Consider the following 24749-nt stretch of genomic DNA (forward strand, 5'->3'; position numbering starts at 1 on the left):
AGATATCGAAAAAAAACGTATCGGCCGAAATTAGAACTACAAAAATTTGAATCGATGCTAATAATATTAATGCCCATAGTAACAGGCCTCGTCGAAGAATCGAGATAACTATTCTTCATTAAAGAATAAAAAGGGATCCTCGTGGCTATTTAGCATTAACCGGAAACTGAGGTCCCACGGGTCTCACGATCCTGACCTTACAGCGATCCCTCATGATAGTGAATATGCGATGCATCATGATTTGATAATTTTATTAAATTCATTACCATAAGTATTAACGAATGTATCGATCTTATATGGAATTCCTACATTCTTTATATATTGTGACATAAGGAGTCGCTACGTAAAGTCGCTATATGTAAATGGTAGGAGTAATAATCAATAATCCATAAATAACCGACGGCAAGATATTTTATTATAAAAAAAACGTCACATACTGTAATAAGTACAAGAGAAAAATATACATATAGAAAATGCATTATGAGTAAATTCCAAAAACTATTTTAATTTTATAAAAATCCGTGAATCAGAAATGTTATTGTGTACAACGATTTTACTTTCGTCGTTTGAAGACACTAATTATCGTTATAAAAAAAGTCTTTTTTTTTTGCATTTGATGGATTCGTGGCATTTTTTTTATTATTCCATTCTTTTTAACGGTTCTGTATACTATACGATTTAGTTAAGTGCCTCAAGTTACGTAAACGCGTTTGTTAATTCTTTTTTTTTTTCTAGGCTATCGCTCTTCTCGATAACCTCGCTAACAATCGGTTATACGCGAACAAGGTAATTTACTATCTAAGGACAGTCTTTTATGAACTATTCTTCAAGCCGATCTACTCAGGAGCTGATATCGAAGTCCTTTCGCTGAATTGAATTGGGCAAATTGAAATTTTTCTTATGAACTCGCGACACTTTTATCAAATAATCAGAGTAAGGTTGCGCCATTGGGTCTTTCGTCATGCTCGCCATCGTTATAGTCATCGTTATTACTATTAATTTTGTCCCCATTATGCAAGCGTTGACTTATTAACATTTAAAATTTTGTCACTGGCAAAAATTAAAGCTTCATACTATATTTGATGTCTTGTATTTCTTTCCTACGTTTAAAATTCCTTCCTCGCGTTTACTCTTCTCGATTTAATTATTTATGCCTTCTCAAATAGTATTCGCACTTTGCTTTTACTTGATCGATTTACAGGGATTTCTTTGTAGTATCGAATAAACTCAATTCTCTCTCTCGCTCCCTCGTATATTTATCAGTCGATCAATTTGTCGATAATTATTATCGTATATACCGGGTGGATCGATTAAAAGTGTTCAAAGTAAAAAAAGAACGTCTATTACTTTGGATACTTTCGATTGGATTACACCTCAGTAGATATAAATAATACTTGAGACACGATCGAGTCTCTTCACTTCAGATATCTGAACGATAACTAAATTGGTAGATCAGCTAAGAAAAATAAGATGGAATACATTTTCTTTTTGACCTCCTTACCGAGCATCCCTTTGAGCCAATAATCAATCTTATCAATAAGTGAACTGACTTTGCAATAGGCATACCTGTGCACCTCTAAAACGAAGAATCACGCAACTCAATCGAGTTTTTGCCCAGGATAATTAATTCGATTTTCCGTGTTTGACGCCAGGCGGCACTGCGCACCGTTTTCTTGCCGCGTCTTCGGCTCTTTCCTACCGGTTAGATAGTTCTTCACGTAGAAAGAACCAAAGAGGTATATAAAGAGTGCGGCATTCAAAGTCAATAAAGTGGTTAAAGGTTTTGGAAATTTGCAATCGCTGAAGAGCAACTGTCCGTTGTGTATGAAAATAATAAGGAACTGTATAAGCTGAAGAGACGTCAAGTATTTCTTCCACCAAAGATACTTTTGTACTTGTGGTCCAATCGCCGCAAGCATGTAATATGTGTACATAATTATGTGAACGAAGGAATTGATAACGCCCAACAATGTTGGATGACCCCCTGCCACGAATCTGACACCTATCCAAGCACAGATTGGCATCATTGCATGATGATATACGTGAAGGAACGAAATCTGCCTGTGTTTCTTGCGCAAAACAAAGAAAACTGTGTCCAGAAGTTCAATGAGCTTACAGAGAAAGTAAATGTATACAGCCCTGGCCATCTGAAAATAATATATAATTCCAGAGTAATGGAGAGGTTACATAAATAATTATCTTTACTGATCAGGGGTTTATATAATATAATTACCCTCATGGCTTTGGGGTTATCGGAATAATCGACTGGCTGACACTTGTAGTTGTAATCGAAAAGCCATCCAGCTATAAGGCCCTCGTACACCAGGTAGATGCTCAGCAATACTTGGATGAAGTTATAGATTATCAGGGTGTTCTTTAAGGAATATGGCTTCTTGTCTCTCATGTACCTAGGTCCAGCAGACACACTGAAGTATATGTAAGTCACGACAATGGTTATTATTGGTGCAGGTCCAGATATCAGGAACCAGTCATTGGTTCTAGGATCTACAATACAAGAAAAGTTTTTTTATTTGTTATATATTTATACTATTGATATAATTTACTTGTATTTTATGATCTCCTTACCATTTCTATTGTACAAAAGGTCTCGGTACCATTCGACAACCCCAGACATCTTGTCGGAGAGGTTCTTCAAGAGTACTGCAAATGTTAAAAAGGAAAGTTGACTCGTCAGTAGACAGTGTTTTTCACAAAATTTGTTATAGATAATAACAGCTGAAAATACAAAATTGTGGATTTACCGTCCACGACAAATAAACTACGAATAAAGAAGCCATATATCCTATATGCCCTAAATTCTACCCTAAGGCTCGCCATTAATATACAATATGAATGATGGCTATAGTGCGAATCGTCCAATCAGATATCTGGATGTCCGTTAGTGGGAATTTTAATGGCAACAGTTGTTATTCTTCATGGAAAACAACTTCATGCTGACATTTTGATCGTTCGGCTTATTACGCCGAGGCCCTTCACTGTTTAAAAGTGCAACGTACCAAAAACACGCAACGTAAAACGGCCTTGACAATGCAACAAGTCTGACCACTAATTGAAGGTGAACGAGATTCTCGAACCGAGATGTAAACTAAAAATTTGTATTTAGATACCCAATATGACTTCGCCTTTCAGTTTAAATTTTTGTCTTTCTCACATGATTATCTGACTATATCGACCTTATCTCCTTTTTTAACAGTTCTGAAAAAATTCTTCTTTCCGGGGAATCCCCGCACGATGGAATTCAGGCGGATACATATTACTACGACTGATAAAGATAAGGAAAAAATTAAAAAGCCAATCCAATTGTCTCATTGAAAATTGTTCTTAATTGGAGATGAAAAAATTGTGCAAACTTTCAAGCTGTTAGTCAGTAGCGACGTTGATGACGATTTTATCGAGTATAAATATGGTGCATTCAGTATCATTACAAATCTGTATCTCAATCACAATTTTCAACAAACGATTACTTTCTAATGTGATAAAGGATTCATATTATCTCTAAGTCGATATACGCCATCCAAGCCGCGCTCTATGAAGCAAACACATTTTTTAACTCAGAAAGGGCATCTGCCTGTTTGAAATAAGATTGTAATAAATGTACGTGAATAACGAGCACAGTATAAATAATTCCCTGACACTATGAAACCTGCTTTACTATAAGTAAAGGTTAATTTTAAATATGAATAGACGCGAATAATTTGTGCGTCGTGAGAGGCATCGTCATTCCGAAGAATAACCATTCTTAGAATTATCATTAGTAAAAAAGATGGTAGTTACGAAATCATTGAGAAGGTGAAGGGGAAATAAAGGTTGGCATTCATAGGATTAGAGTCAACGGGAACCTGACAATAGTATGACGACATCGATAGAAGCTGAAGCCTGTAATTGTCGCAGACTCCGTCGAAAAGGTTACGTCTAGACCAATAATCTTTCAATCTAAGACTGATTATGAAAAGTAAAAAGTTTCAAATAACTACCAAAAAAAAAATGAACGAAATATCTCTATGACGTTACCCAACTTCAATATATAAGCCTATTGATCGGAAACTTGTATCTATCACTCCGTAGGAATATAATTATCTAAAGTTGTTCAAGATCAATTACGGATCTGTCTGATGGTTAAAAAAGATAGCGAGTGCCCCTCCTTGAAATTCTGGTTGCCCTCGTACTTTATAGAGGACGACCATCTTAAGGAACGTCAGTGATACGCATACGTATAGACGGTGCCGATGCACAGGCGCACTTTTACTTTTTTAAATCCCAAAGTCCTTCGATGTTCCACTGGTATTGACAATTTTAATCTGTAACCATTGATTTTCTCACTTTCGTTTTTTCTCCATTACCTTTTACAGGATTTAGGTCGAGAGTCGACAAAAAAATTGCATCAATTTTTGACAATATCAAGAAAAATGTAAGACAAAGGTTTCTGGATAATTAACAATTTTTCGTGTTATTTCTTATGGCGTCTCAGACACTTTTTCCATACGGCTCAACGATGCTTCTTACATAATGAATAACAGTTTTGAACATAATAATTGTTAACAAATAATTAAATCATGTTTGCTAATCAAGTTTTTAACATTAATATCAATTCTTCACAAGGTATCGGAATTACATTATTTTTCAATTTATATTATATGTATATATATTTTCATATATTATCAAGAATTACGTTCAATGATCCGCCTAACGTTTCCCGCTCAGCCATAACATTTGCACGCTAATTTTCAATTAGTCAAGGCTTTCGATTTGAAGTATGGTAATCCTCGATTGTTGCAACAATATGGATAATAATATAGTATTCCGGATGTTGATGCATCAGCGATTTTCTCGAACGTCGCGATAACGTTTATGCGCTTTCGCGTGACGTCAATCTTATTATACGCGACCCGTCATGTCAAATCGTTAAATTCAACGATTGCAGTTAGACTATTTATCAGACCAATGTACATCTATTTTTTGTTATTGTTATTATTATACATCACTGACTGTGGTTTACGACTGAATTCGTTGTATACAAAGAAACATAAACTTGAATCACTCTGTCACAGCCTGTGTCAATAAAGAGCCTAGACCATTATACTATATATACGCGTATACCGAGTGCAAATTCATTTACTGGAAGCTGGGTCCATCATAATGCAAATGACATTCGATGCCTTCCCATAATTTAACTCCTATGGGTTAATGAGGAAGAGAATGATCGTGATTTCATAGTATTTATCAAGGCACTATTGCGCATAAGGTGTTTTCAAGGAATGCGCATGATGCGATGCAAATAAGACAGCACTCCCGCGCTTTGTTTCCGATCGCGTTGTAAACTATCGATAACTAATCTATACATCGCCGCACTATCATTGCTTACTATTATCGCGTTAGTAAACTTTTGTAAAACACGACCAAAAAGACAACCACACAAAAGTGAAATTCTGAACCCCTAAAACGTTTGTTGAAAAAAAAAAAAAATTATTTTTCTTACACAAACCAACCTACAAAGACATTTTTTGTACTGATCCCACTTTTTCAAGAAAAGCAAGCTGGTTTGATCTTCAGACGATTTTATGAATAAAGAGACCAGGAGATGTGAAGGATTTTTGGTAGGACTTTTTCAAGGGGTATCGTATCGTAGTAATAACTGACCTTGGCGATAGATTCTTCCCTGAACTCTGCACCCTGAACTAACTTGAGTGACTGAGAATTAATTCGTAAGGTCTTCGAGTGGACCAAGTCGAAAGTTCCGAAATTTGTATCGGTCCTGGATTTATCCGTGGGACGGAAGTTCTACTTGACGACCCCTGTAGCACAATACCGATAGCGAGACTCCTGCTGACTCGATGAAATTCCGTCTCACCGCCACCAGGTACCTCCTGGTGCTCCACACAAAGAACTACTGTTTCTACGAGGCGAAACGCCGCCATCCTTATTGCTGCTTTGTGCATCCCTACCACACAATTTCTGTCGATAGCAAGTAAAATGAACCCAGACATCCATTACGAATTGCCTTTTGCTTCGATGGGATTCACTGTGAAGGATGCAGGTGAGGTTAGGTCAATTTTGTTCACACCAAGTGGTTCAGCCTTTCTTTGTAACGAATCAAATGTAATTTTCGTACTTGTTAATAAATAATTATCATTTTCATTCATTCTCATTGTCGTTATTACATATATAGATATGTTGATCGAGGTCATCGATATTTTAATGACAATCATGCTTCTTTTTCCATAAATATTAATCCATATATTATTCATAATATTGGAGCTGATCAAAAGAAATTTTACCAACTGAAGTCAGCCTGGCCATTTGATGTCTATGAAAAAAGAAAAAGAAAAACAGACTACAATCAGTACTTCTGAGATTATTATTGACAATGTTAAAATTTCTTATTCAATGATATATTTATGTCAGAAAATACCTCATGTACATAATTGTCATATCCCCGAGTAGGAAATTGTAACATTGATCATACGTATTTGTTGGCAGGTCCAAACGGTCTCGTGTCAAACAATTTTTGTAACAACATTTAGCGGGTCCTGTACGTATTCCAAACGTTGAAAACGATTGTCCTTCGCAGATAGCTGAACGTCTGGGAAGTGCGATTCCTGGTTAAACAGTTAAATAAACATGCGACCGAAATTATAGTTTTCATATTGCATCGAGTTCCCGTGCATAATGTTCGCTTTGTAATTTTAAAAGTTGCGTAACCAGCGAGAAATTTCTAGACAGTTTTCCCACGTCATTGTAAAACGCATCTGTTTTGTACTCTTATTACCATCACAATGTTTATAAAGTGAAGCATTGTTCGAAAGAGTTTTCAATGCCAGAATTGAAGTTAGAATAGATTACGATAATCAAGGAGTATATAAAAAAATTGTAATTAAAAATAAAAATGATATATCATTTCAAGTTAATACTTCTAACAAATTTGTGGATAGCAGAAATATTGTTGAAAATTCGAAAATTTCCGGATTGATCAATCATCCGGAATCAAGGATATGTTCAGAATAGAGATCATTGAAAATAATAGGAAGAGGTGCATGGACTGGGAGATGATGAAGCTCGAGAATTGTTAAAGCTGATTTGCGGATTGTAAAAAAGTGAAATTGAAGGCCTTGAACCGACTCGAGATAAAAACACTCACTCTCTCTTTCTCGCTCTTCACGTTTCATGTCACTGGGGAAATCATCGTAAATGCCGCACGAAATAATCGCGCGGAATAATTTGTCTGCGCGAGAAATCGAGCGAGACTTCTGAGGCGTCTAACGAGTCTCGTATCATCCGACGTTCCGAATCCTAAGGCGTCGGAACAGGCAGAGACGCGCGCGACATCTGTTGGAAATATTACCACGTCGCTCAGACAAAATAAAAGGTCGCTCCTTCCCCCATCTGACAAAAAAATCAGTAAGCATTTTATGAAAATTGACCTGAAACACTTATTCTAACCTGACTCTGCATTTTACTCACGTTTGGTATAAGTGATCGAGATAGTCATCATTCAGTCATCCAAATGTCTCAGTCATGTGAACATAAAGACAGGTACTAAACACTGTAGACTTTGTTTGTTTTTCACATTGACGCAGCAAACACTCGTACTTCGTTTTATATTTTTCCTCATTGAGCGTTTTCACTGCCGACTCTTACCTTTATTTTTCCCATGATTAATCGTCATTGTTTCTCATTATAATCTTAGCTCTTAATTTTACCTGACGATCTGAAATGATTTCACGAAAAAAATTACCAAACTTATAATCCGTGTTATCGTCAAAGACACAAATTAGTTTCCGGTACAATGATCTGGACCAAGATGGAAGGAAATCTTGTAAGAGATTGACGACGAAAGACGTCGGGACGCGCGGTGATCAAAGAACGAGATACAAATGTCGATAAAAAAATTTCAAGTCTGCTCGTAGGGTATCCTGCGGAATTCTGTATCTTATAAATTTGGGGCTACTGTACTGATGACGAATATTCATAAATTTTTCGAAAATATCACGAAAACGTGTGACGAAGTTGACTCGATGATATATACGTTAAGTAGTAAAATCGTTTGACAATAATCCATAACCTTTGATTACGCCAATTAAAATGATGAATTTAAAGCGTTGGCTTTGTTTCACTTTTAATCTCAAGAATAATTCTCATGATCAGGGATTTACCTCAAGATCATTCCTTTTTTTTTACGAATACAAACCGTCATGATTCACCGTTAAGCTATACACTCGGTTGCTATTTCAAGTACGATTCTTGGAATAACAAGAAGTTTCCCTGAAGCAGGACAGCGCTTCTACTTTGGTACATGTAAATGAGGGAAAAAGAAAGAGAAAGAAAGATAATCTTGCTTTAAGCAGTCACGCGACCGATCTCATTCAAAGTCTGACTAACGAATCTGGAGGCACGATCTGTCAGCTGTATGACGTTATCGTCTGCTATCTATATTCAGTAAAATTCAGGAATATTTTACTAATTGAAAGTTAATTGATCCATTTGAAACATCTTCAGCTGGTGAAATACTCTTGAATAGTCGTCTTCCTACGTATACAGGGTTGCTCACGAAAAACGAGCTACCTGAACATGGTTTTATCATACGAATCAAATAATTTCATCAGCTTCAAGGTAATGCGTTTGCGTAGGTCGAATGACGTAGTTATGCCGAATCATTAGGTTTAACGAAGGAACCGAAGATTCGTGTTATCTTAATATTATTGTCTTTTCTCTTTTTCTCTCTGTATCTGTCTGCGATATTTACTGATTTATGCAGTTATACAATTTAACATTTTAGGCTAATTAATTTTGCTAATTAGTGCTACATAATTAATGTCCAGATAACTAGCGCAGACCAGTGAACAGACCCTAGGTAAAAGTCAACTGACGAAACCTACTTACTGTTGGTTAATTAGGTTTTTATTACCAATTCGAAAGATAGTGGACCTTCAATCGCTTATCCTGACCCGTTAATAAGTTCTGTTAAGAGTCTAACACTTTAGCGTTATGGCACTTACACTAGACCTTGGTCACGAAGTCGGGGCTCAGGAGGTCAGGACGTTAGGACATTCAGGTAAGACTCGTCGGTGGGTTTTATACAAGTGATGTATAATTAAAAAAAAAAAGAATTCAAATGACCCCTATAGAATGATTACTCATAAGGGAGTTCACGTGTTTTGATTTTTATCAGTGAAGACTTCACTATCATTAACTTGATAAAGCTTGAATTTTCTATCTCAAACATAGAGATTTATCCAACAATCTCATCTCCATCAGCAAAGATAATCTTAAGCTTAAAAAGTTTCCTGGATCGACTCTCATTAACTTCTAAAAGTCAAGCAAGAGACTGACACCGGCAAAGAAAGAAAGAGAGAGCACACAAACGGGAGGGAGAAGGAGACAGAGAGAGAGAGAGAGAGAGAGAGAGAAAGATCATAAATGGTAAGATAAAAGTCAAAGAGACTTTAGGGAGTCCACCCAACGTACTCTAGTGAACGTGAACTGGTTGATATCCTTAAACTTTAATTGGAGCTTTCTAAAAAGACATATCAGCCATTAATATAGATTAGGGCACTTTCACGTTAGAAAGAAGTTGCATAAGTTTACCTGCATATATGATATTATCGTATGATATAATAATAGCCTTCCCGATACAATAATCATTAGTATGCACCTACGTTAATGTGCACCGGGCTGTACCTATAGCAAATCTAGTTGCAGTCGGTGCAGGCGCACTGGCGAACTATTATGATTAGCATAGCGGTGAGGATGACGCAGATGCACAACCGTAGGTAGGTGCTGTCATCTGTAGTTGACAGTGGCGTACTGTGTAGCTGAACTAGTGCCAGGAATCGAGGGCAGCGTGCGAGTTAGACATTCAGCCGTCCAGCCAGCCATCTAGCTTAGCAGCCATAGACAGGCGCATGCCGTGAATTCCCAGCTGACTTGACTCCATCCGATCACAACATTCCTTTAGCACTGTCCGCCTTTAGTAGTGCATTTTTGTTTTAACTCCCGGTGCATCTTCTGTTGTACCTTCATCGAGATAGATTTTGAAACACTGTACATTGTCACTCGTTGATTGAACCTCGAGACGCATGTGTGAATAGGAAAGACGTCTATCCTCTTTTATTTTTCTTTGTTCTCGGTGAAAATTACTGGCTCTCGTTATCGTCGAGTGACACTGTTGTTTGACGGAAGATAACAGCTGCTTTTTAACGCAGCTGCCAGGCCTTTCGCTCTCTGCCTATCCTTTGTTTCTCGATCTTTTTCTTTTTTGTACTTGACCATTTTTTTTATTCCTTTTTCATTCTTTCTTCGATATGTCCCTGTTCTCTGAGTGCTTTCGGAAAATCGTACGAGGAAATAAGGAGTGTGAGGTGAGGCGTTCTTTTTACGATTCTTTACTCTGCTTTTAAATTATTGAACGGAAGTCGCGTGGAATCTTTTGAAAAGCGGAAGTGCTCGTTCCGACTCTATCGATACGAACTGTTTTGCGTTTCGATAAAGTGTAATTGATTAGTGATTGTTACAGGTATTTATAGATATATTTTTTTTGAAATATTTACAGTTAAAAGGTTATAAGGTGACGGATGTGAATCGAAGAAGAAAGTTCGGAGTGGCCTGTCGCACACTTGAGGAACTCAAACGGAAAGCCTGCGCAAAGCTCAATGTAAGTACATATTACAATTTTTAATATATATTTTAATTAATTCACAGGTCGTGCTAACGTAATTTAACTGGAACAGTAGAGGAAACAAAAAAGGTGTGTCCACGCGCATATATTCTTCGCGTATATGCTGCCGCGTGCATTAGTTCAGTTATAATAAAAAAAAAAATTAGGTCAGGTCACGTTAATAGTTTTACACGAGATTAGGTCACGCGTAACATTTTTACGTATGGACGTTTCTTAATAAGTCTTACAAAATATATGATCTTCGACCGCGGAACTGCATCCATGTGTCCTAGTCTGCTACCTTGCGCTGCATAGCTTTATCGAACGTCCCGGGCCACTACCACATAGACATCCTGGCAACCAATAGTAGTCAGTGTCATGGCCGTTGAATTCTCCTAGGTCAAGGTCGTATATCACTCAAATAGTTTATTTTGGAATTTCAAACCTGAATTAATGATTAAACAATTATTTATTAAATTTTGAAAATAATATTGTTCTTACATTTTTTTGTCTGGATTTATTTCAGATAACTAATAATCTGGCGGATATAAGGGTTTACCTACTGGATGGATCTGAGCTTGATGAAGAATATTTCAGCACCCTTCAATCCCAAACAACCTTGATATTAAGGAAACCTGGAGAACCATTGCTTTCCGGTATTAAATTTCTTCTTTTTTTCATATTTCATTCATATATTCCTATAGAATAACTTTTATATACTGTTATTAAAAATTGATATTAAAATTTTCTATGTGACGCTTATATCGAGCCTTTTCATTCAAACGGCGCTCGCGCTTCTGGTTCTTGATTAGAGTTGACAAAGTAGAATCGATTTTACGACGTTCTACTTTATAATGACATTGGGTTCCCCTTTGACAGATGCGGACATCCTGTATGAGGCACTGAGACGCGTCAACGTAGACTTTCTGAAGGTCGGTGACGAGGTTTCCAAATTTCTTAAGGAAAATCTCAGGGACAAAGTAGCGCTTCTTAATAGCATCCTCAAGAAGGCTGACTCAAGGAGCACCCTTAGTACCAAGGATGAGGACCCTGACTGGTTTCGGGAGCTTGAGACAAATGCCGCCACTAAGGTTAGTAAAATAAGAAATTATAATATTTTACAAGAATTCTTTATCGGCAGTTACTATTTTACGTTTCTACTTAACAGGAAGCCTATCTGTACCGAAGATGTCAGGACCGCATACGTGGTTACCTTTACAAAACAATTGATCAGATTAAATCATCAGAACCGTACATTAATGACAGTATAGCCAAACAAAATCTTCATCATATGATAACCTTCTTTAAGATGCAACTGAAGGAGGACAATTATTTTGGATTTTACTTTGACAGAAGATATGCGCGGCCATTTACGTTGCCATCTGAGGAAGCAGCTCTATTGAGGAGCCAATTCGATATTTGCAATCGACGAGAAAAAATTGCACGCTTAGACAAGGAAGCTGAAGAGGATCGTTTTCGTATAGATAAAACAGATGAAATTAGTGAAGATGAGATTGATGCAAAACGGTCGCGTGACGTCACTCCTCTTGAAAATTTTGATGACCGTTGTCCTTACGAGGTGTCACCATCTGGTGGCCGTGAGCAGGTAGCTCTATGTGATTCCAGAGGAGAGTTTAAATGCGATGGACGTTGGAATCTGGAAAGCTGTTCTTATGAAAATAAGCACAAAATAAATCCTTATAATTCACGCGAAGAGTTAATTTTATTCTCCACGTGGAATTTGGATCACAAGTAAGTTATCCTGAAAGTGGTTCGTGTCCGGACTGAAGGTAACAACAGTTTTTAATATTTTTACAGAATCGAAAGATCAAGAACGATCATACCGAGTTTATTGAAAATCTCCGAAAAGGATACCCTCAACAAGAACGAGGTTATGGAGTTTTATGAAAATCTTTTCACCGTGAAGAATCTCAGACTGGTCCATATCGTATGCCATGATAAAACAACGCACAAGTGAATTGAATATCTCAATTATTGATGACTAAAATGAAATTAAGAATTTTTAAATTTATCTCCAGGATCAACAGGTCGTATTGACTCGCCACAGATACGTAAAAATAATTAGTAAGCATTAGTATAATGTTACAGGGGACTATACATAGATACATAGAGAGGACGTTGTTGGTAATATATATCATTAGAAATTGTTATAACGTTAATTCGTTAAAAATCACTGGGTGAGATTTGCCTCTAACTACGGTGCCGAGTGAACCTAAAAATCTATTAGAAAAAATATTATTCAATTGTCTCGTCCCATTCAACCAAAACGATTTAGAACTAGAAACTAGATTTAGCTACAAAAACACGTCGTGATAACCTGTGAAAAATATCACGTTAGGTGGACAGCTGTTCTACGTATGGGCTATAAATTTCTTAAAAAGAAAAAAAAGGGGAACCCGTATGCAGAGTGTAGTGAAGTACGTCCATTCTAAAATGCATTCTAGGATTTGAAAGTTCTCAAGAGTCTTTCTAGAAGAGTCTATATTATCATTTCAAATTTAATAAGCTTATCAGACTCTTGTAATTATATACATGACATACATATAATATATACTTACATATAAAATTTAATCTGACTGCTGAAGAAACAAAGTTCTGATACGTACTTATAAATAATTCAAAGACGTCTAGTAGAATTTCGACAATAGAATCAAAAAAGAAAATGGTGCTTCTAATGGGTGATACAAATAAAAACATGGCGCCCGATTTATATATATAAATGAAATACAGTGTGCACAAATAAACATCTCTTAGTGCATGGATAACAGGAAATTTGTAAAGTCTAAGGGATTAAAATTTAAAAATCTGTTACTAAAAAGGAGAAAAGTCTTGTTTACTCCTGGTCTTAAAAGTCTTATATGAAAATACGGACGACCATAGCACTGGAAATAGTTTAGCATTATCGAATAAGAAGTCAAATGAGAAATTCGTGGACGAGAATTCTCTTTGCTATTTTCTTCCTAACGGCAGGACGACCACGTGTGACAGCGTGCGTCAGCCAAAATATAAATGTCGTACAGGGTGCATCATTGCTTAAAATCGTTAGCCTCGACCAATGAACGTCCCGGCAGTTTCCATGAATGCAACAATGTTTATTAGAACAGTTATTAATAGAACATATAGGATGATCTTTATATTTATCCCTTGTACGTCCTTTGAGTACGTATTTCTTAAGGCGCGAACGCATATCGCGACCGACTGAATGTTAATTGGCTCAATGTTGAATATAAGAGAGCGGTCGCTTTGTGGGGGACACTTAATGCTCCTTCGTGAATACGCTACGTGCGTGGGGCAGCTTAATGGTACCAGTTAACGTTAACAGTCTGAGCCAATTACTAATCAGCGACATTTCATCACAACGACTAGTATTCACTGTCGCTCAATATACAATACACCCAATTAGCCATAGAGAGATTACAGATACTTAATCACGGAATTTAATTCGCGTTATTAAAATGTCCTTTCTACAAAGTTTTAAAATTTTTTCCCAAAACAAGGCCTAAAATTATTATAAATATTCTCACCGCCGGATCCAGTAGTAAAACTATAATTTCCCCCAAAAAAATGGAAGTTCGAATTCGCTCCATGAGGCTAACGGTTTGATGAAAAAAATGCAGTGCTTTTCCGTAGACGATATTGTATTTTTTCAATGTACAAAAAAAAAACGTGTAATCACTTTAGAAAAATATATTTTAGGTACTTGGAGGAAAAAAAAAAAGAAAAATAAAATAAATAAAAATTCCTGTTTATTTTGGTCTGCACGCGCTCCCTATCAATTTTATTGTCCTACTATGCGTGACTGTCTGCTCTGACGTGTGCGAGTGGGATGTAATAATGCGAGTATAAACAGACACACGGTATAACTGTTATCATAGAGAATTTATCAAGCATGCCGTAACATTGACTATAATACAGTGTATTTTCAACAAGAAAAAAAATGTCTCGCTTGAATTTGATGTCACTCTGAATCCCGAATATACTGAGCATCGTATCAAATGACGAAACGATAAATGCGATGCGATATAAACGACAATTCCAGAAGCTTATCCAGTCGAGTGTCGATACAAGAATCAAGAAAAAAAAAAGATTATTCTTCTTGACAGAATGACAAACATGCAGTAGAAGTGGAAAGGATATATATATGTATAGTATATTCATTCGTAACAGTATAACAAGGGGGGTTCTAGACAAAGATTCCTGCACTGACATTTACCGACACTTCGAGAGCCTTCGAAGGTTCGTGTCCATGCTAAATCGAGGTTTGAATCGAAGGCTGATTCTAGGAATTTTCAGGATCGCCCCCTGAGTCAGCGGTCCTCTGGCACAAGGTCGAATTAGTCAATACCCCAAAACGAGAACTCTGATGGAACCTATCAGAAAAGACGGTAGCTTAACGGATGCTGCCGAATTTTTGAAAACGCGTAAAATCGAAAAAATCAACCATACATGCTGATCTTTGGGGTCGCGTAAAATCAGCAAACGCAACTGGATGCACGAACGGAGGCGAAGAATTACGAAAATGCACGGCCGCTCAGGCTGCTAGGTTGAGGTAGAGAAGGTCGGAGTAAGCATCATGTAAATAGTGCCGGAAACAGAGAATAATTGATCGAGAACGTAACCGAGTGTGTCGGAAGCTATAAGCTCGAAATCCCTCCGCCAATTAATAAATTGAGAGTACTCACCGGAGCTGGTTCAGCTAATCCGTGAAGGCCGAGAACTGCATCCAGTAGACACCCAGGTGGGCACAGCACTATAGGACAGCACTGCACCTCCGAAGCACCCGCAGAAAGTCTGTAGTATTTTCTGGATATCGCGAGCGCCACGCGAGAACTACACAAGCGAAAACTTTCTATGCCGTACAGGAAACACAGATAGAGAAACTATCAACAGATAGCACGGGAGCGCGAGCCAGTTCCAGGCACCTAGATCGATGTCCCAAGACAGACTGCTTTGACAGTAGTCAAATTCGGGAACTAATAATTCCGATTGGTCGAGATCCTTGCAGTCGATAACTCTTATCCTCGAGTCCCTTTAAACCGAATCGAGAGCGTTTCTTAACGAATCGGTACGTGACTCTTGGAGATTCTTCACGGTCGATTCCTCAGGGCATCGGGCGGCAGCTGGGCCCTACAACCATAACTTGGATCAGGGGGGTCCTCCTCTGCCCTTAACCGTATCAAAGCTCCGCAGCCCCTTGGCTCTTTCTAACGGGGCGCCAGCGTCTCACCCGGGCCGGTCCGCGGAGACGTCTCCGTCAAGTACCATACTCTGCCGGGCAACTCGATACGTCCAGACTATCTCCTCACGGCAGAGTTGAGCACCTCGACCTGAACCAAGCAACAACAAGTCTTTCGAGAGCATTGGCGTAACTGCTAGAATCAATCGGAGAGCGTAGCTTCTGTTCCGGGTGGCGACTGGTAGGAAACCGAAAAACGGGGACGTTATCTTCGATCGGTAGCTGAACTCGCGTTGTGACCGTGAATCGAAAAGATACGTCACTATATGTATATATATGTGTATTGAATACAAAAATCCTCTGCGACAACATATAACAAAACCCAATGGAAATACAACCACCCGATCGGTGCTCGTTGTCCTGAAGATTTTGAAAAAGAGCAGCAGCTGTCGAGTTAATTTACAACGATCCAATCGCCAGTTTAGACGTAGGTAAAAATACGAGCAACCGAGCTCAAAACTACCTAAATAAATTTTCATTTCACGTTCGACTGCATTTTTGCAGACGAGTGATCCTGTATGGGTAAATCAGGGGTGCAAATTGCCCGACAATATGTTACCAGTTGCATAAGTAAAATTTGAAATCGATATCAAGATCTGATAACGTCGAGTATCAAACATCTAATTCGCATTTATCAGTGAGTTGCAAAATAAATGTAAATAAAAAGTTTCTCTAGTTTTATCTTGAATTCTTGTCTTTACGAAATCTCTTTACAGTCTCTCTTTTGGTAAAATTCAAGAATTATAAAAAATTTTCAAATTTTTCCAGAAAGAATTATCGATACTCTCGCTGCGCTATGTCGTATAACCATGCTGAATGAAAAAATTATTGGCACGCAGCGAGCTTTGTGCGCCCACTGAACATAATGCGCCCTTTCGTAAAATAACCGAAATATATTTTCCATGAGACTCAAACAGGATTATATCTGACTGCGTGTTCGTGTATATTATATACCACATGGTAATCTATATCCCTTAGTATATAAGTATATATACACATACATAGCACGTGATGGCTATTGGTATATGCCATATATACGGACATACGTAGGTATAGGCACAATGGACACTAATATATGGGGCATCCTTTCTATTAGGACCATTTTTCAAGGCGCCCCTTTACCTGGCCCACGTCGTTCCTTGTTAATAGCCGACCTCCTCGTGGTGATCCTAAGGAAAAATAAGGAAAAATCGTAAGAGAGAGATAGTACGAAAAGGTGAAATAGAGAGAGGGCTAAAAGAAGGATAGCCATAAGAGTGGAAGAGATCCGAGCCCCTTTTGGGCCTCATCGAAATTTCTTCCTATTTTCAACAATGCCACCATTGTCAGCTGTACAGGAATCCATGTCCCATGAACTAGGTAGCTATAGATAAAAAATACGAGGAGGGGGGATGATTTGCACCAGGTATCAGAACGGCTATTCAGGTTGGTCCACCTAGTCCAAGAGGTGCCCAACGGTAGCCATAGATCCAGGGAAGGATCAAAATTTTCAAAGTGCGAATTTTATGGTGATCCGGCGGAGCCACGTACAGCACCTGTAAAAACTGCCACTTAAATAATATATAGAAGAGCCTTTATTGGCCGTCGCCCATCTGGATTTCGCGGACAGTTTGCTATCTGGGACTCCGACGCCTCCGGTGTGGGTACCCAGACCACGCGTTTCAGGACTTAGCGTGCTCATAAGACCAATGGATTGCAGACCATAAATTTTTGAAAAACTCACCGATCTGTCTCTATCTTTATATCATATAGTGCCCCCCCCCTCTCTCTCTCTCTTTCCGACGCTGCTCCAGGTCGCCCCGTCTCTTTCCTTTATCGTCTCGACACACGCCGTATTCTCTCCTCTCTCCAAAAATTCGGCCGTTCAAGCCGTCCGGGAAAGAATTTAAGTTAAGAATCTTTTGCATACTTCAAAATGTCCCTTAGTAAGCATCCTTCAACCAAAGTATCCAACAGCCACGTGTATCGACTTAGGTAGGAGTTCCTGTGAAAAAGGTTCCATTGATAAGCCTATATATACATATGTATATCTACATTATAGGTATAGGAAGATAGGAAAAAAAAATAAAAACCTAGTACAAGACACATTGTGCCTTTCCGCCAGAGCCAAGTAGCCTTTCGCGGACTGAGAGCCAATCGATATAGTGGAACGTATATCGCGTTATCAAGTAGAAACGTTCGAATTGGACGTAGTTGATAAAAATTTATATTTCGCGAACTCGGAAGGACTGAAGAGGGTTTGCGTTGAATTCCTCAAGGTTTAAATGGCCGGAAGGAGGTATCGCGCTACGGCGGATTCAGTATGTGGGCGGTATGACGTGTATGACGTTCATCGTAATAATGCAGAATTTCCCATCGACGTCTTGGACTCGAAATGCATTGCAGCAGGAGAATAAGGTGCATCCTGAGCGAGAACCGAATTATGAAATATATATATATAATCCAATGCCAATCCTGAATAGATCAGAAATGCTAAAGACTGAATTGAGGAAACGCGCATACATTATCATGGCCATTCGTTAGCATTAACGTGGGGGAATAATTTAAAAGGAATTCCATCCCACTTCGTTTCTCTTCACTTGGCGCGCTCTCAGGTACGGCATTTTATTTGATCTCCCATCAGCGATTTAAAAAGCCATTGTCGGGTGTACACTTCATAGAATATATGTATATCTACCTATTAACTAATTCTACAAAGGGCGATCCATCAAAAAAGAAAAAAGAAAGCGATCCGACGAACTTTACCTCGTATACCGACGCTGCCATGAATTATTATCAGACCAGAGAGACCATAGGCGATATTATTTTCATCAGCTCTCTCGAGAGAGAGCGGAGAGAATAAAAAATTAAGCTTTTAGCTGAAGCTTTTCAAGCCCCGATAGGCAGACAGGTAAAATGGCGGACGCGTCTTATCAGCATGTCCGCGGAGAGAGGGTGGGGAAGGAAGAGAGGGAGGGGTCTGGCACTAAAGCGAATCTATCCAAAAGTACCTTCGTATAATATCTTACGCTTTTTTTATGCTTTCCTGTAAAATTATATCTTCGCAAAAAATACCCTGTACTTATTGCATCGATCCCGCAGGACACCTTGGCAACCACGAATTATCCTTAAATCCTGGCGCGAGTCACGTAACGGGAGCTTCGGGTTTGCCGAATGTTCCAGGCTGTTGTTCAACGCTGGCAGCTCATCGACGTGCGACAGAAGATTAAGGCGATGGCATCTCTGGGCGATCAGTCCTGTAGACGCGGCAGACTGAATAAAAAGACTGTACGAAGGAGGGAGAGAGAGAACGTTTGGCCTGGATACCAGCTAATAATAATAATTAGTAAAATAAAGATATAAAATGAGCAATTCGAATGGTCCGTAGTAATGTTTTTAAATTCTCATATAATTTACCGGCATTTCTCTTGGTTACAGCGACACGAAGCCGTAAAAAGGTATGCGTGAAGCGCAGAATACGAACGAGTCAAACGGTCTGCGACACCTTTTAGATTTATGCAAAATATCAAAAATGAAATTTCGTCCTTTTTCCCTTTCGTCGCACTCGCACGCGGCGAGAGGAGAGGGTGCAAAAGAGAAAGAAATCTTGATGACGGAGAAGGAGCGTAGGGTTCTCGGGGGGATTGTGTCGTCGAAGGGATGAGGCGACCAAAGGGATGAGAGGAGACACGAATGTTGATTCAAGCTGACGACGTTACCTCGTAGCGATTATGGGCGGTGAATATTTTCCTAAGGATTTTACATTTTCATACTATCCGCACCCCCTGGGCTCTCAGTCCTCCTGAATTTTCAAGTCTCACCCTTGAATAATCTGTTTCTCGGTCCCCCCTGCTGCCCCCTTTCACGATCTCGAAATCTCGCGTACACTGGGTATGTCATATACGGCTCCAGCCGCGTATTCACCGGGTTGGCCCACTGCCATTTTGTCGAACGGTCCACGGTAGCTTTTTCACCGTGTAAATATACACTTTGTCGAAACGGCGGAAAGACACGAAGTGACACGAAGGCGGATTCGTAGGTGCGACAACGGCATGTCCACTCGATTCCAGTCTGACATTACTTGCGTGGAAATTTACGTAATCGCATTCGGTCGTCTTGCGCCGGAGTTTTCGAAGCGGTGATATAGTCAAGTTTCTCCAGTTTGGTGAAACTGCCACTACGAGTTCCCTGGCGCTGCTAACGCACTCGTGACACGTCGAATGACCTTTGGGACCCAGGGATACCGTTTAGTCGGCGAACTTGCAATAACATCACTTGCAACTGAAATCGGCATTTATATCCCGTCGTTATACAACGCGTGACATTTGAAAATGCTTGGCATTCTACTATTTTCATGATATAATGGAGGGGTATAATTATTATTGTTGGACTCGATATCCGTTTATTCGAGAGCGACTGTACGATTTGCTTTGCATACGCTGGACGCTCCAATTATCGAATTTTCTGACGAACTCGGATAACAATTGTTTCATATTGCGCATTTTTCATTTTCAGGCTACATCGGCAGAAGGACGGTTAAACCGATTTTCCTATAATTATTGTGCCACTCGTAGACCGTAGTGTAACACTCATGTAGAAAATTCGTTGTTGAAATTAAATTTTGCGGAAATGTACGAAATTTTTGGAATAATAAAGCGTATACGCGAGTAGAAATGTGCGATTGAAAAAAAAAAGAAAAAATTAATACAGTGCCGATTCCCATAAACGATCATATATATATCTCGTTTGCACTAACAGTTCTAGTACCGTTTCGTTATGTACTTTTTATTTCCACGCGTTACTAGCTTGCAGTGTATCCAATCGCCGTGTTCGATTCTCGTAACTCCCGTTCGACCATGAATTACAGAATCGCAGAGACTCACAGCAAAAAGCAATGTATCTGTCGGCAAGCTTTTGATAAATGAACCGCCATTAAGGCCGAACCAAAATATTAATTTAAATTTAATATTCACGGTCGCCGCAGACGTCTAAAAAGTCCAATCAGGCCCGGCGAATATGGAACGGCTAATGTAGATAAATGAGCCACCCGGTATATAGACTTCAAACAGTATAGGTATATATGTACATACATATATAGTACACGATTTCGTTCATGTGAAATTCCCACGTCTATCACTCAGCTCCTTTTTCGGGCCAGGAGTAGCAACCTTAGCCCGCCGAATATACAATGCTACCAGCTAATACAATATTAATTGTTCAGTTTTATCATGGTAATGGGATAGCGTTGTTACCGAAGTTTTATTGGCCTGAAATTTCAGAGCGATTAAAGACACGCGGCTCCAAGCCCGACCCCTTCGATCTCCCTTCGAGGAATCGCACGAAACCTTCCACGAGAACACGCACCACCTTCCGACCTGATCCAAACCCATGGATCACCTCCAGGTCATCCCAATATATATATATAGCCTGCTTTGTTCCTCGACCAGGATTCTTATGTACTTGAGCAAGATTTCTAAAAGTTCATCGAAATTCACCAGGCGCACCGTAATCGAAGCTTGAACGAAGTAGTATCCAGAAAGCTGACGATGAAGATCCCCAGTGATTATCTGTCATTATTCCGCAAAAGACTTTCACTTCCATCGGTCTCCGGCACCGGGCCAGGACTCTCTTTCCTCTGCACTGGATCTACACAACCTTTATAAGTTTGTGTGTCGTTGTATCTCACTTCGTCTCCTTCGCGAAGTTATGTCTGTCCTGTGTCCAATGCGCATGCGCGAGAACTAGTCTGAGCGAGCGAGACTGGCGCCCTCTCGAGTCACGCGAAGTATACCGTTCGACTAAGCTCGAAAGTTTCGTCCAGTGATTTCCTCGGGCGACGCCATGGCGATTGGGCGACAGAACTTTTTCGGCGCGTGCTCAAGGGTCTCGGAGGAAAGAGTGAAGCAGCGGAAAAGTTGGATGATAGCGATGGCGGTGGTGGTTGTGTGAGTGAGGATGTGCCAGAGGATGAAATGCAGGACTATGTAGCGGCGGCAGTCGTGGAAGGAGAAGAGGGTCGCGGTTCTGTCGTACACTAAGAACGAAGAAGAGTTATCACGAATACAGCATCCAAGTACAAAAGGCCCTTACGGCATGCGCTACTTCAGTCTACTAATGAACCCAGCTGGGACTGCACTCAAAAAGCACTTTTACTTCTGTCGCTTCTGTCTGCCGATGACAATGTCGACGTCCTTGCTTCCTGGGGATTCATTTCGAAACATCGAATGTTACCCTGTTGATGCTGAAAACAGGAGGAAGCTGAATTCAGAAGTATGGAATGCGTTACGTGGCCTGGTTAGAGGATGGGCAACTGAACGAAAATACATTGAGTGATGGAAGGGCTGAACGCTTTGCACGAAGCGAAATGTCTATCGTTAACCCTTCAGCAGTCGCGTCGCATTTCGTAACACTGGTACTGGCGTGGGGTTCGTAAAGACTATTTTGTTAATGCAATATATCGATAACCAAATCAAAAATATTATTCCACACTAGTAATTACTGTTGTTATAAATAATTTATTACAATTACGCTTAAATTATAAATAAATAATTGAAAAAAAATATATATTTCCGCTGGAGCAAATAATTTAAGATCTCTACTGTCTTTTAAGCTTCACACGAGTGTTGGAGGGTTAAGTGCACTGTTGACTGGATCACGACGCATCTATGATTTAATTTCACAGGATTACGTTACTTGTGGAAATCATTAGAGAGTACGATAGATACTCATTGAGAAGGTATTGATATAATTTGTATATATTCTTACACTATATCTTTTCGACAATTATTTTTCTTACTATACGTAGTATATGGTTTCTCTGCTTTTTCTATTTATAGATCTTTTTTCGGGTATGACTGTATATTTAGTAACGATACTATTTCTATGTTAATACTAAATAACTATTGTGAGAATTTGTTTTGCTACGTCGATAGAAACCAGAGAGGGACAAATCATTTTAATGGAGAGTAAGAAGATATTGGATAAGAAACAATAAAAAGCCAAGGCTCGTCATCCCCTGGCTCCGCCTCACCTCAGCACAAAACTACCCCCGATCGAAGCAGCACCGACCCTGTCCTCGCTCATGAATAAATAAATATTCGATGGAAAGATCGTAGATCGTATAGATCTGCGATAAAGGTCAAAGCAAAAGCCTCCCAAAGCCTTCCTCGAGGAACGTGGCTCGAGAGGAGTCCTAGGGGGGTCTTAGGAGTCCTGGATGGGGTAGCTGGTATCGCTCGTGGTAACAGGAAGGAAGTCAGTGAGTGGAACTGGAACGAGGTGGAATTCCAATCGCATTCTACGAGCAAATGACTTAAAAAATATTCGGCCAGAAATGCTACCGACCTCGAAGGCGTCGCGACGCCGATATAATTATGCGGAGGTCGATCGTCGTCTCTGCCCGAGGGTGGAGACCCGAGGACGAGGCTCCCGGCAATGCCGAAACAGGGATCTAAGAGAGAGAGAGAGAGAGACGACGCCCGGCGTCCCTAGACGGAACGCACCAGGTGTTAAGACAGAGACTTCGCTTGGCGGAAGGGTGACGTAAGGGCGTCGTTTTAACTCGACAAGGACATCGGCCGCTTGGATATTTTTAGTCGCTCTCGAGGATGGTACCCCTTGACATCGTCTTCACCCTCCTGTATCTCGTCGTAGAAACCAACCCTACGGTAGAAGCCCAACCCCAAAAAAACTTCAAACCCTCCAATACCGACTACATCTACACGGGCCTATTTTAGGGTTGAAAGATGAGCATTAACGTGCAGCCTGATGCCTCTCTCTATCGTCTGTATTTACACGCATAGTCTTAGCAGCGATATAAAAGTCTCTGTAAACAGCCGTAAACTCCATTAACGAGTGACTAATTCCCAATTGGCTCTTAGTCTAATTTACCGTATCTTCGGACAGCATAACAAAAATTATGGACCTCAACTCTGTCTGTTGCCAACGAACTATCCCAGTTGATGATTAATGCAGGCATGCGCTCAAATACATAGAATTTTTATGACATACAAGACGAAAGTGCAGATATTTTTCGAGATATACCAGTCTCCGTTTGACGTCCTACTAATAGTTTTCTAAGTTCAATCATCCCTCAGGTATTACGTAAGCAACCCTTTTCCACGTAAGCAGCTATTTTATTCCGTTACATAAAAATAAAACCATTTTTTTTTTCAGTGTCACTATCCTCTTACGAGGGATCATAAATGATAGGAAGATCGGGTGTGGATTTCTCGAAGATCTAGCTTCGATCGTATCACGAAAAGCCGAGGAAAGCCGAAAAAGCCCGAATGAAAGTGGACAAATTTATTTCACCTATAAATACAAAGTATTACATTCGCGCGAGCTGTAATTCACAGGCAAGAAGATACATAAGGCAAAGGCCGCGAAATGGCAACGGTGAAATGGTGCTGAGACTGAAACGTCGTTGGCCCAGAGGCAGAATGGCGGAAAGTGGGAAGAAGATGGTAGATACGTGATAGGGAATGTATTCTCGAGAGAGGGTCGGGGGGGGGTCATGGGTTGAGGTGGGTTGGTGAAACACATAGGTGTGCGAGACGTGCAAGGGTGTACTGTTCGGTGGAGGAGGAAGGGGGGCTACGGGGTAGAGAACGGAGGGTGAGAAAGAGTGGGGCGATATAAAAACAAATTCCAATCTTGGATTTTCTGGGGAAAATCCGCGAAAATTACAATGGATCAGAAATGGCTGGAACAGAGGTTGGATGCTGGTGTCAGGGGGTGGGGGTGTTTGGTATGGCAGCGTGAGTTTTATTTCTGGCGTAGATGAGGAGTGTGCGAGAATGGTAGCGGGGAAGGAGGGGGGGGGGGGGAGGGGGAGAGGGG

General features: G+C 39.8%; 2 protein-coding genes and 2 long non-coding RNA genes across 5 annotated transcripts; 3 read left to right on the forward strand and 1 right to left on the reverse strand.

Moving 5' to 3' along the window:
- Window positions 1–393: 393 nt before the first annotated feature.
- Window positions 394–5923, reverse strand: LOC107273863 (elongation of very long chain fatty acids protein AAEL008004). The gene is made up of 4 exons (XM_015752456.2): window positions 5659–5923; window positions 2587–2661; window positions 2234–2505; window positions 394–2147 (listed from the first exon to the last, which is right to left on the reverse strand). The coding sequence occupies exons 2-4, from the start codon at window positions 2633–2635 to the stop codon at window positions 1599–1601; spliced, it is 870 nt and encodes a 289-aa protein (XP_015607942.1). The 5' UTR covers window positions 2636–2661; window positions 5659–5923; the 3' UTR covers window positions 394–1598.
- Window positions 2198–3702, forward strand: LOC107273864. Its single transcript, XR_003061637.1, has 3 exons — window positions 2198–2326; window positions 2867–3076; window positions 3215–3702. It is a non-coding gene; the product is annotated as an uncharacterized LOC107273864 (long non-coding RNA).
- Window positions 5924–9826: 3903 nt separating the features above from the next.
- LOC107273848 (DNA fragmentation factor subunit beta) lies at window positions 9827–14454 on the forward strand. The gene is made up of 6 exons (XM_015752422.2): window positions 9827–10376; window positions 10568–10669; window positions 11199–11328; window positions 11552–11763; window positions 11841–12424; window positions 12491–14454. Exons 1-6 carry the CDS (start codon window positions 10320–10322, stop codon window positions 12648–12650), a joined length of 1245 nt encoding a protein of 414 aa, XP_015607908.1. The 5' UTR covers window positions 9827–10319; the 3' UTR covers window positions 12651–14454.
- Window positions 14455–21698: 7244 nt separating this feature from the next.
- On the forward strand, window positions 21699–24386 carry LOC112495264. Of its 2 annotated transcripts, XR_003061643.1 has the most exons (4): window positions 21699–22333; window positions 22519–22644; window positions 22841–24011; window positions 24084–24386. It is a non-coding gene; the product is annotated as an uncharacterized LOC112495264 (long non-coding RNA). The 2 variants fall into 2 exon arrangements; XR_003061642.1 differs by having other exon boundaries at window positions 21699–22644.
- The last annotated feature ends 363 nt before the right edge of the window (window positions 24387–24749 follow it).

This window comes from Cephus cinctus, unplaced genomic scaffold, assembly GCF_000341935.2.
Source record: "Cephus cinctus unplaced genomic scaffold, Ccin1 Ccin1_scaffold1847, whole genome shotgun sequence".
Taxonomy (NCBI): domain Eukaryota; kingdom Metazoa; phylum Arthropoda; class Insecta; order Hymenoptera; family Cephidae; genus Cephus; species Cephus cinctus.

What these genes read in the sequence shown, in the direction of transcription:
- LOC107273848 (XM_015752422.2), top strand. Translation starts at nt 10,320, where the DNA reads ATGTCCCTGTTCTCTGAGTGCTTTCGGAAAATCGTACGAGGAAATAAG. An exon ending in GAGGAAATAAGGAGTGTGAG is followed by an intron (nt 10,377 to 10,567) that starts GTGAGGCGTTCT and finishes AAATATTTACAG; the next exon opens with TTAAAAGGTTATAAGGTGAC. An exon ending in AGACAAATGCCGCCACTAAG is followed by an intron (nt 11,764 to 11,840) that starts GTTAGTAAAATA and finishes TCTACTTAACAG; the next exon opens with GAAGCCTATCTGTACCGAAG.
- LOC107273863 (XM_015752456.2), bottom strand. Translation starts at nt 2,635, where the DNA reads ATGTCTGGGGTTGTCGAATGGTACCGAGACCTTTTGTACAATAGAAAT. An exon ending in CCTTTTGTACAATAGAAATG is followed by an intron (nt 2,506 to 2,586) that starts GTAAGGAGATCA and finishes CTTGTATTGTAG; the next exon opens with ATCCTAGAACCAATGACTGG. An exon ending in ATAACCCCAAAGCCATGAGG is followed by an intron (nt 2,148 to 2,233) that starts GTAATTATATTA and finishes TATTATTTTCAG; the next exon opens with ATGGCCAGGGCTGTATACAT.